The sequence below is a fragment of the Hemitrygon akajei genome, chromosome 29 (assembly GCF_048418815.1).
Source record: "Hemitrygon akajei chromosome 29, sHemAka1.3, whole genome shotgun sequence".
Lineage (NCBI taxonomy): Eukaryota > Metazoa > Chordata > Chondrichthyes > Myliobatiformes > Dasyatidae > Hemitrygon > Hemitrygon akajei.
The window spans coordinates 51,503,994-51,521,054 of record NC_133152.1 but is presented as its reverse complement, the minus strand read 5'-3'; the positions used below and the strand labels follow the sequence as shown (position 1 = coordinate 51,521,054).

General features: G+C 42.6%; 2 protein-coding genes across 4 annotated transcripts in view; one reads left to right on the top strand and one right to left on the bottom strand.

The window, feature by feature from the left end:
* Window positions 1–17,061, top strand: part of LOC140718523 (tumor necrosis factor receptor superfamily member 14-like) — a 530,540-nt gene that overhangs the window by 406,838 nt on the left and 106,641 nt on the right. The window lies entirely within an intron of this gene.
* The window catches only part of LOC140718516 (tumor necrosis factor receptor superfamily member 5-like), a 72,048-nt gene continuing 56,468 nt past the window's right edge, over window positions 1,482–17,061 (bottom strand). For both annotated transcript variants that reach the window (XM_073032465.1, XM_073032466.1), the window contains 4 exons: window positions 14,350–14,528; window positions 11,508–11,533; window positions 9,925–10,015; window positions 1,482–3,549 (listed from right to left, as the gene is read on the bottom strand). In XM_073032465.1, coding sequence (XP_072888566.1) covers window positions 9,935–10,015; window positions 11,508–11,533; window positions 14,350–14,528 — 286 coding nt within the window. In that variant the 3' untranslated portion in view covers window positions 1,482–3,549; window positions 9,925–9,934. The remainder of the gene's footprint in view (window positions 3,550–9,924; window positions 10,016–11,507; window positions 11,534–14,349; window positions 14,529–17,061) is intronic.

Below are 17,061 nucleotides of genomic sequence, written 5' to 3'. Positions count from 1 at the left end.
GGAAGTACAGTCAACATACAATGAAACAACACAACTAACCCTATTTCCACAGATTAAAACATTCAGCTCAGGTTTCAGGTCCACTGATCAGTCTGTGGGTGACTCCTGCTTAAGGCCGGCCCATCAGAAGCACTGCCGATAAATCCCTACCCTTTACATTCAATGGATAATGGTCTGTAATCCCAACACTTTCCACATGTTGTAACCATCAGATACATCTTCATCTCCTCTTTCAGAATTCCAAAGGGGCTGTTTTCTCTGTGACTCCCTGATTCACTCTTCAATCTCCACCAAATGTCCCTCTTCTCCTGGTTCTTTCCCCTGCGATCACGTGCTGTGACGGCTGAAATGAGGCTGAGACTGAACCTGGTTGATATTAAAATGACTTTATTCATTAGATTGGATTAATTAAGGAATCACATGTAATAAGGGTAGTAAGAGTTTATAGAGAAATTGTGAAAGGCAGGATAATTAGGAAAAGTGAACTTGTTCATTTTGGAAGGTGGAACAAAAGGGCATTATCTAAATGGAATAAAACTGCAGAAAGTTGCAGAGCAATTCACATCAAAACAGAAAGTGAAATGTGGCGTTAAGTGTTAACTGATGCTATCAAAGCATTTGCTTCGTGTAACCCCAAGCACTCTTTGTATGCTTGAAGCACATTGTTTTCTTGGAGGCCCTCTCAGCTTATACTGGACAACAAATTTCTTTGGAAGTGTTACTTCTTCAGAATTGTTATTTTAATTTTGTTTATGATTGACTGCTTGAAGCTGGAAACAAATATAATTTCAGATTACTTGTATCATGTAGGAATTTGGCTAAACAAGAAACTAGCATTTATTGAATATAATGTGTTTTATCACAGTGGTGCTGACTCTTTGCAATAGTTCGACTCGGCTAAAAACATTTTATTGACTATTTGCATTGGTACTCAGTGTCTGAGCTTTCTTGCTGAAGTGTCCAACAATAATCAGCCAGCATTGATGGATTCCAGTTGCCCTGATACTGTTTATCCCCCATGACTGCAATGTCCCGGTGAAACCCTTCCCCATGCTCATTACTGACCAGAACAAGATTTGCAAGGAAGAAGTCTAAATGAGAATGCAAAAATGAATTGAGTGACATGTTACACTCATGGTTTTGTGTGCTTGAAGCATGTTGTCAGCCAGTTGCACATTCTGGTACTCTGTAGTGGCCAAGGAAATTTTCAACATGCTTGAAAGCATTCCTGGCGATTTTCTCCAGTCCCACTAGACGTTCTTCAAATTTCCTGTCATTGGTGACCTGTTTAATTTGTAGACCAACAAATAATGCCTTCCTTACTGTTGGCATCAGTTATTCTGACGACTTATGAATTGAAATAATAAATATAGTCGATTTTTAAGAAAAAGGTGCATGACAGAGAAGCTTTGTGATGATTTTCATGATCAGCAGCCCAAGATCCAAAAGATACATGATAAAGTATTGAGGAAGCAATCAAGTCAAGTCAAGTCACTTTTATTGTCATTTTGATCATAACTGCTGGTACAGTACATAGTAAAAATGAGACGACGTTTTTCAGGACCATGGTGTTACATGACACAGTACAAAAACTAGACAGAACTACGTAAAAAAAACCAGAGAAAGCTACATTAGACTGCAGATTAGACTACATAGGACTGTCTGTTTGTGTGTGTAAATAGATAGATAGATAGATAAATAGATAAATAAATAAAATCTTCGTTGTCCAGTGTACTTGGTATTTAATTTTCCTTCCTGTGATGGACCCCTACATTAATCTTCCATTTCATAGCATCTACTCTACACAATGGTTCAATGCTCAATGTTACATATTATCTATGTTTGTATCATAAAATAAATGTGCTACATTTTCAGTCTTTGTTATTTCGTAAAAATAGAGCTTCTATGTCATGTAATGAACAATGTATTAAAGTTTACCTATTGGCAATTATTAATGATTGCCAATAAGTAGTAAAAAAGACAAAACCAATCACTGATCCAAACCACACAACATAGTGATAGAAAGCACTACAAGTGTCCGACAACTTTTTGTCTCCCTCTTGTTGTCCTTGTCTCTATATCCAGCTCTTCGAATAAGTCACAACCCATCTTAATATTCCCACTGGCACAACAAAATTGCCCCTTTTTATATCCTTCAAGATCCCTTACTCTAATGCATGGGGAAGTGCCAGATCATATTTACACCTGCAGAATCTTCTCCCCCTGAGAGTGGGAAGGGAGTGGGGAGAGAGGAATCACGGTTGGGAAAAGGGGAAGAGAAGGGGCATGGAGCAGGAAACACCAAAGAGACATTCTGCGGTAAACTCAAAACATATTGAGTTTTTGTAATCATACATACAAATATAGACAGCTGGTGAATCAATACACTTTCACAATAACCACAATGTCATGAACAAACTCTTCTCAGGCTTCTAGCCAGGTACGGGGTTCAATTATAACCGATGTATCGATGACAAACTCTGCGATTTTCATCAGGAATGATGCCTGTGTCTAGACCTTGTTACGTACCAGCAGCAATAGATTATACACTGAGTCAGGTCTTAATGTTAAAACCACTACCTTTAGTAGTACATACACAGTATATAGAAATTTAACCGAGATAAACAAAAGTTAACAGTGTTAGGCGTGTATATAGCTTAGGAATAGTTATTAAAGTCTTAAAATGGTAAAGTAGAAAAGTTCAGTGATCCACGTAATAAACGATGGGAGAGAGATCACTGTAATCCACGCTGTAATGTAGAGAAAAGGTAAGTACGAAGTATTCCACCGGTTCCACATCCGCAATTATCCTGAGTCTCAGATCATCTCTGATGTGCATAAACTGTGATTTTAGTTTCCTTGTGGGTTTGTGGATGGTATTAATCCAGTTTTTCTTCAGGACTCTGGCAGTCTTTTTTTTTTTTTACAACTTTTTAACTACCGGTACTTCCATGAAAGTCTGATGAATTGGGGCAACTGCTTAATTGGACCAAAATGTACCACGTAACAGAACACCTGTGAATGTCACCTTTGCCGAGACAAAATTCTTGTGGTCATCTGCATCATAACACACAATGGAATCTGGGATTTTCCAATCCCTAATAAACTCCTGGATTTAGTAAGCTTAGAAAATTTTCAGTCAATAGGTACATGATATCTGCAGCCCCTTCCTCTAAAACTAATGAATCCTCCAAATAGTCTCCATGAAGTCATGTGAATTTCTCTGATATATTGCCCTTCGTGCTTTGGATTTTAAAGATTAGCTTTAGTTGTCACATGTACATTGAAACATCAAAACCATCTTCTTCCTTTTTACACGTCCATCGAAATTCTTCCTGATACTCACTTAAAATAAATGTTCTTGGTTCACGTGAGTGCTTAGACATTTGCAACTGGTTATTTGAAGCTGATTATTTACAATTCCAAGTTCGGTGCACAATGGATTCTGTACATTATGTGAAGTCAGGATTTTTCACAGAGAATGAAACATTTGAGCCCTCTTGGAGGTTGGATTGGAATTATAGTCCATTTCAAGTTATTTCTGATAATCTGCAAATAAATGTCATATGTCAGATACTGCGAATATTCTGAAAAAGTAATGTCAAACTGTGGATTCATATCTGAAGCTTTAAATAAACATAATGTCCAAAATAAAACAAATTGCAGATGCTGAATGCCTGGAAACAAAAGCACAAATTGCGAGAAACACTTGGCAGATAGCAGCATCCATGGATACAGGGTTAACACGTTGGTAACACACGAGATTCTGCAGATGCTGGAAATCCAGAGAAACACACACAAAATACTAGAGGATTTCACCAGGTTAGGGAGCATCTATGTAAATGAACAAACTGTCAACATTTTGAGTGGAGATTGTATCCTGGGTTTATTCATTTTCATATATGCTGTGGACCTGCTGAGTTCCTCCAGCATTTTGAGTGTATTAACATGTTGATGAAGTGTTAACAGTTTCTCATTAACACATTAACAGTCTCTCTTTACACAGATATTGTTCACCAGCAGAGTTTTCCAACATTTTCTGTTTTATTGGTCTAGTGAAGGCCAATACATTCACTGCAATGTTCCAGTAAGAACTGTCCTTTGTTATTTAAATAACAAGCCATGGGTAACAAAGGACATTAAGGACATCCTGAATGCTAAAAAGAGGGCGTTTAGAGATGGAAATAGGGAGGAGCTGAGGACAATATAGAGGGACCTGAAAGCCAAGATCAGGGAGGCTACAGACAGGTATAGGAGGAAGCTTGAGTGGAAATTCCAGCAGAACAACATGAGAGAGGTCTGGAGTGGGATGAGGACCATCACTGGGTTCCAGCAAACTAGCAACAGAGGAGCTGAAGGCAGTATGGACAGGGCCAACGAACTTAACCTGTTCTTCAACAGATTTGACACAGTGGCCCCTGCCCATCCCCCACGATTAATCTGTTGTCGGCCCCCAACCAACATACACTCCACTCTCCCCTCCTACCCCTCCTCACAGCCCGCCACCCTCCTCTCATGACGACACCACTCCCCCACCTGAAACCTCCACGGTGGGCTTCACAGCTGAACAGTTGAGAAGACAGCTGAAACGTCTCCACCCAAGCAAGGCTGCAGGCCCGGATGGTGTCAGCCCCAGGGTGCTCAAAGCCTGTGCCCCCCAGCTATGTGGAGTACTTCACCATGTCTACAACCTGAGCCTGAGTCTCCAGAGGGTTCCTGTGCTGTGGAAGATGTCCTGCCTCGTCCCTGTGCCGAAGACGCCGCGCCCCAGTGGCTCCAATGACTACAGACTGGTGGCATTGACCTCCCACATCATGAAGACCCTGCAGAGACTTGTTCCAGAGCAGCTCCGGCCTATGGTTAGGCCACACTTAGACCCCCTCCAGTTCACCTACCAGCCCCGACTAGGAGTTGAGGATGCCATCGTCTACCTGCTGAACCGTGTCTACGCCCACCTGGACAAGCCGGCGAGCACTGTCAGGGTCATGTTTTTTTACTTCTCCAGTGCGTTCAACACCATCCGCTCTGCTCTGCTGGGTGAGAAGCTGACAGTGATGCAGGTGGATGCTTCCCTGGTGTCATGGATTATTGATTACCTGACTGGCAGACCACAGTACGTACGCTTGCAACACTGTGTGTCAGACAGAGTGGTCAGCAACACTGGGGCTCCACAGGTGACTGTCCTGTCTCCCTTTCTCTTCACCATCTACACCTCGGACTTCAACTACCGTGCAGAGTCTTGCCATCTTCAGAAGTTTTCTGATGACTCTGCCATAGTTGAATGCATCAGCAAGGGAGATGAGGCTGAGTACAGGGCTACGGTGGGAAACTTTGTCTCATGGTGTGAGCAGAATCATCTGCAGCTTAATGTGAAAAAGACTAAGGAGCTGGTGGTGGACCTGAGGAGGGCTAAGGCACCGGTGACCCCTGTTTCCATCCAAGGGGTCGGTGTGGACATGGTGGAGGATTACAAATACCTGGGGATACGAATTGACAATAAACTGGACTGGTCAAAGAACACTGAGGCTGTCTACAAGAAGGGTCAGAGCCGTCTCTACTTCCTGAGGAGACTGAGGTCCTTTAACATCTGCCGGACGATGCTGAAGATGCTCTACAAGTCTGTGGTGGCCAGTGCTATCATGTTTGCTGATGTGTGCTGGGGCAGCAGGCTGAGGGTAGCAGACACCAACAGAATCAACAAACTCATTCGTAAGGCCAGTGATGTTGTGGGGGTGGAACTGGACTCTCTGACAGTGGTGTCGGAAAAGAGGATGCTGTCCAAGTTGCATGCCATCTTGGACAATGTTTCCCATCCACTCCATAATGTACTGGTTAGGCACAGGAGTACATTCAGCCAGAGACTCATTCCACCGAGATGCAACACTGAGCGTCATAGGAAGTCATTCCTGCCTGTGGCCATCAAACTTTACAACTCCTCCCTCGGAGTGTCAGACACCCTGAGCCAATAGGCTGGTCCTGGACTTATTTCCACTTGTCATAATTTACTTATTATTATTATTAAATTACTTAAGGTTTTATATTGCTATATCTCTACACTATTCTTGGTTGGTGCGATTGTAACGAAACCCAATTTCCCTCGGGATCAATAAAGTATGTCTGTCTGTCTGTCAATGTCAACTCCGATGGACTTCAATCTGCACAGCTTTGGACAATCCTTTCTCTGGTTGTTCCATGAATTTTGTGCATGTTGATAATATTGAGCTGATGCATAACATACACATTACAATGTTCCCAATAAGGAGGACAGATTCTAAGGAAGAGCTAAATGGAATATGACTGACCGACAATGTTCAGGAGAATATTAAGTTGGAGGAAGAAATGCACAAGGAAGCAAAAATTATTGTTAGACCTGAAGATTGGGATAAATGCAGAATCCAGCAAAGGATGATGACATTGGCAATAAAAAATAAACTGAGGGCAAATTATTGAGGAATATAATAGCAAAGGTATACAAAAAGAAGACAGTGATTCAAGTGAACAGACAGTAGTTAGAAAATGAGACCAGAAAAAACAGTGATGGGCAGTGAAGAAATAGCAAAGGAATTAAACAGATTTTACATGATGAATCTGTGGAATTCATTGCACAGATCGCTGTGCAGGCCAAGTCACTGAGTATATTTGAAGCGGAGGTTGATGGGTTCGTGATTAGTAAGGGTTTCAAAGGTTATGAGGAGTAGGATTAAGAATGGGCTTGGGAAGGATAATAAATCAACCAGGATGGAATGACACAGCAGACTCGATGGGCCTAATGCTGCTCCTTTGTCTTATGATCTCATTTTGTATATGGCTTTATAGTAAAATAGAAAATATGATGAAAGTCCCATTACTATTGTATAATGCCTTTGAGGATTTAAAAATCATCACCATCAGCGGGAGACATAATTAAGGGCAAACTATTGAGCACAGACAGACAAGACCCTGATGGCTTGTATCCTTGGTCTGAAAAGTTGTGGCTATTGTATAGTGGATGTGCTGTTTATAGATCTTCCACAAATCCTTAAGTTCTGAAGAAGAACCAAAGGACTGTCAACAGAGAGGGAGACAAACTGGTTTTGCAAATAATGTCAAAATTACTTAATTAAGGATGAAATAGCAGTACAGTAGAAACATCATAATTTAAACAAGCAAGTTCAGCAAGGCTCCTTGAAGGGAAATAGTGACAACCTCCTTGGCACCCTCTCTAAAGCTTCCACACCCTCCCTATAATGAGACAATTAGAACTGAGCACAATACTTCAAGTGTGCTCGAACTAGTTTTAGAGAGCTGCAACATTATCTTGTGGCTCTTGAACTCAATCTCCCTACCACTGAAAGCCAGCATACCACAGGACTTCTTAATCAACCTATCAACTTGAGCTACAACTTTGAGGGATCTATGGATCTGGACCCCAAGATCCCTCTGTTCCTCCACACTGCTAAGAACCCTGTCAATAACCTTGTACTGTGTCTTCAAGTAGCCTCTGAAAGTCCAACCCATTGTGAGAGTTGGAAATGGGTAAGGCTGGCCAACAGGGTGAAGCTGTATAGGCCAATCCCCTATACAGTGAATACAATAGATTACAGAAACATTGATGAATTCCAAGGGAGGGTTTTCACAGTCTATGCTCTACTGGGAACTAACGGCCCAATAAGAAGAAGGAATGCCTTCAAGTTCAATTTTCCAAAATGTATCATTTCGTACTTCCCTTGATTGAACTTCATCCGGCACTTCTCCACCCAACTTCACATCCCTTTATAACTTACGTCAACCTTTGACACCATCCAGAACACCTCCAGCCTTCATGTCATCTGCAAACTAATTCACTTCTCCTCTTTCTTACCCAAGTCATTTATAAAAACACAAATTGTAGGGAATCTCTGCACAACAATGCTGGTCACCAACCACTGGGCAGAATACATTCCATCTACTACAACTCTCTGCCTTCTGTGGACATGCCAATTCTGAATCCATGCAGCCAAGTTTCCATGAATCCCGTGTCTCATGGCTATCTGGATGAGCCTAACATGGAGAATCTTGTCTAAAGCATTACTAAAAGTCCACAACAGTGCTCTACCTTCATCAATTTGTTTTGTCACTTCCTCAAAATCTCAGTCAGGCTTGTGAGGAATGAGCTGGCCCTCAGAAAGCCACGCTGACAATCCCTAATAAGTCTATTTGTTTCCAAATGCTCTTAAATCCTGTCCCCAAGAACCCTCTCCAAAAGAGTGTCCACCACTGACGTAAGAATTCATCATGGAATTTGAAAAATTCTCAACCAGAGACGGGTGGAGCAAAGTGATAAGGTAAGTTGTAGTTGGAATTTGCAGGAGGCATTTCACAAGGCGTTATGGTTTAGTCATAAGTCCTGTGGCCTTAGGAGTCCCAAAAGGGTTAGAGATGGAACCACAAATGCTCACAATACATATTAGGGAGTTGGAGAAAAAGTTGTAAACATACAGTAGCCAATTATGCAAAGAATTAAAAACATATGGGAGGTAAATTGCAGGGCAAAAGGGTTCATAACATTTTAGGTAACATTTGGATATTAAACACACAGTGCATATTTTCCTCGTTTGAACATATAAAATCATTGCAACACACCAATACTGTATTGCTGAATCAGTGGGAGCCCTGGGCTTGTTTCCCCGCAACAAGACGGTCCCATCGAGGGGTGATGGGAGACAGCGATACTTGAAGGGGGGTTCCTTATGTCCAGTCTATTCCGCAGTTTAGTTTTCGTGGGTCTCAGCATTGCTTCTGTCCCACTTACTCACATTTTTTCCGCTCAAAAAACTCAATGGGTTTGCTTTAAGTGCAGGGTGCTTGGACTCAAGGTATCGAAGCAGTTTTGAGGGCTTCATTGCCTCATTAGACAGCCTCCGGGCCCGACCTCCAGCTTCCCACCTGCCCGCCGTCAGACGCCTTGGCCAGGTGTGGCTGGTCACGGGTGGGGTGAGAGGACAAGGTAAGGGTCGGAGGTCCCTGTGCCGGAGCCGCGGCGGTCGCAGTCTGGAGAGAGTGACCGAGCGAGCGAGAGTGTGAGAGGGTGTGTGCGCCTGCATCCCCAGCCCCCCCCAGATGTAGGTAGCATCTATCGGCTGACAAAAGTTTGGCTCAAGGGATGACTTTCAGTAGATCGCAGCGAGGTAGCTTTTCTGCTACTTACGAAACCCTGAGCCCGAATTAGGTCGTCTGCAAATATTTTAGCACCAGGTTTCCCACGAACATTCGGTGTGCTAACCAGGTTTAGAGGCGGCGCCCACCTGTCCACATCCCAGGCCAGTGGCAACGTCACTTCTCGCCAGCGCGACCAGGTGGCCGGTTACCCAAGACCAACCACTGATCCCTGGCGCTAGGGTATCACTGCGTTTAGGCAACTGATGACCTCGTGTGCGTTCAAGTTCAACAGTGGGTGTGACAGGGAATGAGGAAAGATGCAGCTGACTCATATCATTTCATTTCGCCAAATCATATCGTTACCTCACGGCCCGGTAGCACATGCTTTGCGGCCTGGTGGTTGGGGACCACTGATCTATGGAACTCTATGGAGGCAGAGTTCTTGGGTATTTTTAAGATTGAGAGAGAGTGCAGTCTGATCAATGCCTTATAAATTCTCAGCATCATGTCCTTGCTCTTGCATTCTAGTCCTCCCAAAACCGCATTGCTATTAGGATGAATTATTCAGCTTTCAACAAGGAGGGAACCTGACATAGAGAAAAGGTTTAAGCTGAGTAATGTTCTTAGCATTTCCTTCTCCAGTAGACTGGTTGGTCAAAAATTACCTGCTTGTATGTGAACATTTCAGTCAAGATACAGTCTTACTGCAGCCACTGCAAGCTGACGTGAGCCAGATACAATATAAAACTGCAAAAGATACCAAATTGGCTGTGTGAAAAATATGAGAGGTCGCTTGAATGTACTTACTTCCCCCACTTTACTCTGCCCTTTCCTCGTCTCTGAGAGTCTTTTCCTCACCTGTGAGAGGCTGCATCACATTCACATCTCCATTGTGATTCTGCAGAGGTAAACAAATTATTGTAATCACCAGTTTAGAAAATCACATTTTGTAAGTGTTATTTGATTTGTCACTGTTTTGTCACTCTGTCTATGAGAATGAATGTAACATGATATTTCCCTTATGATGTCCTACACTGACTCTCATCATTATCATAAATGGCACAAGGACTCTGTGATTCCCAAAGTGGGGAGAACTCTCATCATTTCACCTTTGGTCACCTGCAGATTCATCGGCTGGTAACATCTCTGCCTTCCTCCGTCAGCTGAACTATGAAAAATGTTCCTTCATGGATATCATCGTTATATCACTCTATTACTGTGATATTTATTATTGCTCCATTAGTAGAGACAAACCCTCCTGAAGCAACTGACAGTCGAAACAACTTCCATGATCTTCTCAAATCACCTTCCACGTCACTCTCCATTTTCACATTAGACTCCCAATGTTGTCCCACATTCCACATTCTCATCATGTTTATCTGGGACTTCACCAGCCCAAAATAGAAATATCTATCAATCAATATCACCAGTGACAGCTTACCTGAAAGCATCCTGTCTTATCATCCACACTCTTCCTCATCAGCCCTGGTTCTGCCAACCACACTGTGCAGCACTGACTCCCCAACATTACACCACGTTATTACTCCTCCCCTCCACAACAGACACATCACATCATCTCAACTAGTTTCTATAACACCATAAGACACAGGAACAGAATTTCCTATATCTGTCAAGCCTTTGATCATGGCTATTTATTTTCCCTCTTAGCCCCTTTCTCCTGCCTTCTCTCTTTGACGTCCTTACTAATCAAGAACCTATCAACCTTCATTTTAAATATCCCCAATGACTTGCCTCTACAGGTTACCGTCTGGCTAAAGAAATTTCTCCTCATCTCTGTTAAAGGGATGTCCCACTGTTCTGAGGCTATGCCCTCTGGTCTTAGACTCCCCAATTACAGTATAGGAAATATCCTCTCCACATCCACTATATCTGGGCCTTTCAATATTCAGTAGGCTTCAATGAGATCTCCCCTCATTCTTCTAAACCCCAATAAGCACAGGACCAGAGTCATCAAATTAGCCTCACATTTTAACCCTTACATTCCTGGATGTTTTCTGAGATTTGGGGACCAAAACTACTCACAATCATCCAATGAGATGGAAAATAAGTCAACCATGGTGAATAGTGAAGCAGACTCAATGGGCTGAATGGCCTAATTCTTCCCTTAGTCTCAAGGCCTTATTAGTAACTTCTGTACTTAAACACTTAACGCTTCAGATGCCATCAGCTGATATTACCGTTAAACATGTTTTGCAACTGGTGAAATTATGCATTGTTTCAAGATAAAAATAATGTGCATGGAAAACATAACATGACATTAGTTGAATTAAATTACAGTCTGTTTACATTATGATTTCAATTTTAATTCTGCAGTCATTATAATTTAATACATGTGCCTTTTAAATATTGGAGAGATATTATGTACTTACCCTGGGGCTTTGAATGGTCTGGTTACCTATCAAAAACAAAAACACAAGAAGTACTGTGAAATTATTTCTAGTAGTGATGAGACAGCCAACAGAGGAGAGGATAACACTCTGACACAATGGTGCCAAGATAACAACCTGTCCCTCAATGTCCAAAGAACAAAATAGCTGATCGTGGATTACAGGAGGAACGGAAACAGGCTCGCCCTGATCAACATCAATGGGACTATAGTTGAGAGAGTGAGTAGTTTCAAGTTCCTCGGGATACACATCACTGAAGATCTCACCTGGACTGTACACACCGCTGTGTGGCAAAAAAAAAGCACAATAGCGTCTCTTTCACCTCAGATGAACAAAGACGTTCGGCATGGGTAACCAAATCCTCAAGACCTTCTACAGGGGCACCATTGAGAGTATCCTGACTGGCTGTATCACCACCAGGTACGGGAACTGCACCAACCTCGATCGCTGGGCACTGCAGAGAGTGGTACGGACAGCCCAGCGCATCTATGGGTGCAAACTTCCCTCCACTGAGGACATTTACAGCAGCAGGTTACGTAAAGAAGGCTGGGAATCTCATTGGGGACACCAGTCACCCCAACCATAGACTGTTTCAGCTGCTTCCGTCTGACAAACACTACTGCAGCATTAAAGCCAGGGCCAACAGGTTACGGGACAGCTTCATTCTACCAGCCATTAGACTTATAAATTCATGTCTGTACATTGCAACAGTCATTACGCAATGATTTTTACTCCCTCATAATGTGGGACGGATATAAGATTTAAGTAAATTCAAATTGATTTATCATATTTCTACTTTGTTTTGCCATATTTTAAAAAGAAATTAATGGGAGTTTAAGTCGCAAATCACATTCTAGTGTCAATCTACAAGAACGGTGTGTGGGAGGTTGTTTTACCAAAGTGACCTCACCAACGGTTGCCATCACAACGGTTATGTTTGGCTCATGTCAGTTTGATGGAAGATTCTACCACTGCCCAATGGGACCCATTTAAAAATGGACAGCTATGTTCTGATTACATTACTACTGTGATATACAAAATATTTGTGAGGTTTCCACAGTCTGCAATGTCTGAAGTCTGAACGCAGGACCAGAGTAGCAGGGCCCAACAGGCCTAAACAGCCAGTGCTGTTAAGATTGATGGGTGTTCACCTTCATGGACTCTCTCCATGTTCTTCTTGGTATGGGGCTTGTGCACAACATTTCCATCTCATCCTACTCCTTTTCTCCATATGCATCAAAATTAAAGGCTGATGAATCAGAGCAGGAATGCTATCCCAGTAAATTTACTGGGAATGATATTCTGAAGAATTTAATAGGAGTGTTGACAAAAATACTGGCAAATTAAGACAGTGAGTTCAAAGTAAATTTATTATCATAGTACATCTATACTAACCTGAGATTCATTTTCTTGCAGTCATTCACAGTGGAACAAAGAAATACAATAGAATCAGTGACAAACTATGGCACTGATATTTGTAATAATAAATCACATATATCAGCAGGATCACAGAGGTAAATCTGTTGGAGAACGTCAAAGAAAGAAAGATTCCAGGAGGAAATTCCAGAGATTAGAGGACTGGTGGATGCTAAGTTCAGAGATGATCAGGAATTTTGAGATTGCAAGATTGTATAAGGTTGAAGGGAAGGAATAGCAGTTGTCCAAGGCCAGGGAAGGACTTGGAAAATGAATACTGTACTAATATTTAAAAGCTGAAGAGCACTTGTAGCAGGAGCTACTGGTAATCAGCAAGTAGGGCGGTGGAACAGACAGTTGTTTAAGTAGCAAAGAGGTGACTGAGGATTTCAGCAGAGGATGGGTTTGTAGATAGCTTGGAGATAGCGTCGGGATTTAGGGGTTCAGTAGGGATGAGGGAGAATGAAGAGTCAGGGGTATGAGCCAGTTTTCCGAGTTTAGGTTGGAACGCCCTATTGTCAAAAGTCAGTGATCCAGAGGTTGGGTCAGATCAGGTTCGACAGGTACTAATACCCAAGTTGCTAAATTTCAAGTTGGAAGCATGTATGGGCAGGGAGTTATGAGGGCCGGTGAACCCTTCACCATTCTCCCCCCCACCTCCACCTCCGAACATCTGTGATCGAAAGTCAACAATCACAGAAATTGGGTCAGTTGAGGCCCAAAGGTCAAACTTGTGATTATCAAGTCCTGGGGTTGATATCAAGAGGTCAGTGGTCTGGAGGCTGAAGCTGAAGATCGAAGTCCAGAGGTCAACAAGCAGACAGTGAGTCCTGGCCAGAGATTGAAGGTTGAGGCCTGATGTCTGCAAGTCTGGGAGTTTGAGCCAGAGTTTGGAGATTGGGAGTCTGATATCTGTGTGTTTGAGAGACCAGAGCCAAACCAAGATCTGGAGGCCAGGAGCTGACCTGTCCTGGGGTTGGAGGCCTGTTTGTATTACGAGTGTGAGGCTGGGAAAGCGGCTTGTTTGGCTGTTGTTGTCTTATTTTGTTCGGTAGTTGTTTCTGCTTGTGTTGCTCTGTAGAGTGTGTTATGTTGCTGTTGTGCTGATCGTGGTGGGCAAGCTGTGCTGGCCTTGGAATGTGTCTGACACTTGCAGGCTGCCCCCAGCACACCCTTGGGTGTGTCAGTTGTTAACGCAAATATGTATTTCATTGTATGTTTCAATGTACATGTGATAAATAGAGAAGTAAATCGGAATCAGAATCTGAAGAAAAAACAAGAGCTATGTAGAAGGGAAGAGTTAGATTGATCTTAGAGTAGGTTAAAAGGTCGACACATCATGGGCTGAAGGGCCTGTACTGTGCTGTAATATTCTATGTTCTATGCACACAGTAGCTCATTCACATACCTGTTTTATGTTTGTGTTTCTTCCACAAAACATATGCCACGATACCACCAAGAATTGCAAGCAAAATAACGACCGCAACAGAAACAAAAACTTTCCAGTTGGACTCGGACACTTTTTCACATTTCACGTCAGCTTCAGCGCTCCCTGGTTCAACCTGTTTCAATTTGGCCATTTCACATCTGGGTAAGACATAAAAAAACATGTATCCATACAAGCACCTGCAATAGTTGCTCTAAGTTTAATTACAATAAATGTTACGATTATCTGTTATTGAAATCCCAGTCAATCAGAAAAAATTTCAACAGCCAATGATCTACAGTAGTAGTCACCAACCCATCGATCGCGATCGACTAGTCAATCTTTGAGACCTTCCCAGTAGATCCCGAGAAAACAAAGAAAAATAAATACATAAATACTGTTGAGAGATCGTTTCCGGGTTGCGGGGGTTTAGTTCAATTCTTTCTGCCCAGTGCGTATGCGTGTAGCCTCTCCCCCCCCCAGCACTACACTGTGTAATTCAGTGATCCCCAACCGCTGGGCTGGGAGGAAACAATATGAGTCAGCTGCAGCTTTCCTCATTCCCTGTCAGCCCACTGTTGAACTTGACCGCACTCAAGGTCATCAGTCGCCTAAACGCAGTGATACACTCACGCCGGGGATCACTGGTTGGCCTCGGGCGGCCGGCGGGAAGTGCCGTCGCTATTGGCCTGGAGCACTGCCTCTAAACCTGTTTAGCACACCGAATGTTCCTGGGGAACCCAGTGCTAAAATATTTGCAGACAGCCTCATTCGGGCTCAGCGTTTCATAAGTAGCAGAGCAGCTACCTCGCTGTGATCTACTGAAACAAACTTTTGTCGGCCGATAGATACTATGAATCTGCACATGCACATGAATCTGCAGATGTTGAAAATATTCAGCAAAATGCTGCAGGAACTCAGTGCGTCAGGCAGGGAATAAACAGTTGATATTTTGGGCCCAGACCCTTCATCCAGACTGCAAGTGAAGTGTGCAGAAGCCAAAAGAAGAAGGTTGGTGATGCACCATCAATAACTCACGCTGAGACTTAGGAAGTGAGATATCGGCTTTTATTGACTGAAGAACAACACTACATCCTGGGAAAATGAGGGAGGGCAGCAGACCACAGTCGCCTTTATACAGGGGTCTGTGGGAGGAGCCACAGGAGCAGTCAGCAGGGTCTGTGGGAGGAGCCACAGAAGCAGTCAGACAGGTATATCTAGTTCACCACAGTTGGGGAGGGCAGGAGTACATGTTAGCAAATGATAGTTGAGATCAGGCGAGGGGGAAGGTGGTTCCCTACGCTTTCACTTTCTTCAATGATCCACTGTCCTCTCCTATTAGATTCCTTCTCCTTCAGCCCTTTACTTCTTCCACCTATCATCCCCCAGCTTCTTTCATCATACTCCCCCCTCCCACCTTTGTATTCTGATGTCTGCCCCATTCCTTTCTAGTCCAGATGAAGGATCTCGTTCCTGAAATATCGACTGTTTATTCCCCTTCATAGATGCTGCTTGATCTGCTGAGTTCCTCCCACATTTTGTGTGTTGCTCAACAATTCAACACATTTTTTTGCTGTAGATTATGTTTGTAAAAATATACTTAAGGATTTTTTGTAATTCAGTTTACAAAGTTATACGTAAACTATGATTATACTTGAGTTATGCAGAGAATGTACGATTTAACTATGTTTTCATTTTTAGGTTTTTTTTTTGAAATACCGAAAGTGGAAATTCATCACCTGAACTGAAACATACGTACACTCAGTGGCTACTTTATTAGGTACACCTTCATATAAATACAACTGCAAAGAAAGCACGACAGAGCCTCTTCTTCCTCAGGAATCTGCAGAGTTTCAGCGTGTCATCAAAAACCTTGGCGAACTTATGTGTGGTGGAAAGTGTGCTGGGGATTCTCCATTTTGCAGCATATGGAGTAGGTCACATTCCTAGCGGCTCTCTCTCTTTTAATATATTTTATATCCCACTAACAGATCCCTTTTAGTTTTGATGACTTACTACTTCTACTGAAGGATTTACGACTTAATTACAATGGCTGAAAAAAGTCGTTCTGGTATTGAATTGAGAAGCGGCAAGACTTTCCCTGAAACGGAGCAAACGGAACAAACCAAGAAAACGGAGGAATCTGTTACACTAGCGGGAATATTTTCTTCAATATAAGACATGAAGTCGGAATTCGGATCGCTTAATATTAAAATTGATAAGCTGACCGGTTCAAACAGGAAGCTCAAAAAAGCTATTTCTACGATTTAAGACTCTCCGAAAAACTTGGACTCTCAACTTCGAACACTTCAGCAGACTACAAACAGGATCGACAGTGAGCATGATTTATTCAAGCAAACTATTAAAGATCAAGGAATGAAGATATCTTCGATGGAAAAGAAAATCAATGAAATTACCTCAGAACTATCTAAAACGAAGAAAAGAATGGTTTAGATAGTAGAGGGCGTCGGAGGAATCTGCGTATTCTGGGACTGCCTGAAAATACTGAAGCTGGCGATCTGTTAAAATTCTTTTCAGATATGCTGTACTCACTTTTCAATGAGACCCTCGAAACTAGCCCCTTAATCGACAGAGCTCACAGAATTCCATTCTCTTGGCGTTCAGCCGAATTACGTCCTCGAGCAGTTGTACTTTCTTTGCATTATTATACAACTAAAGAAGCTATTCTTCGAG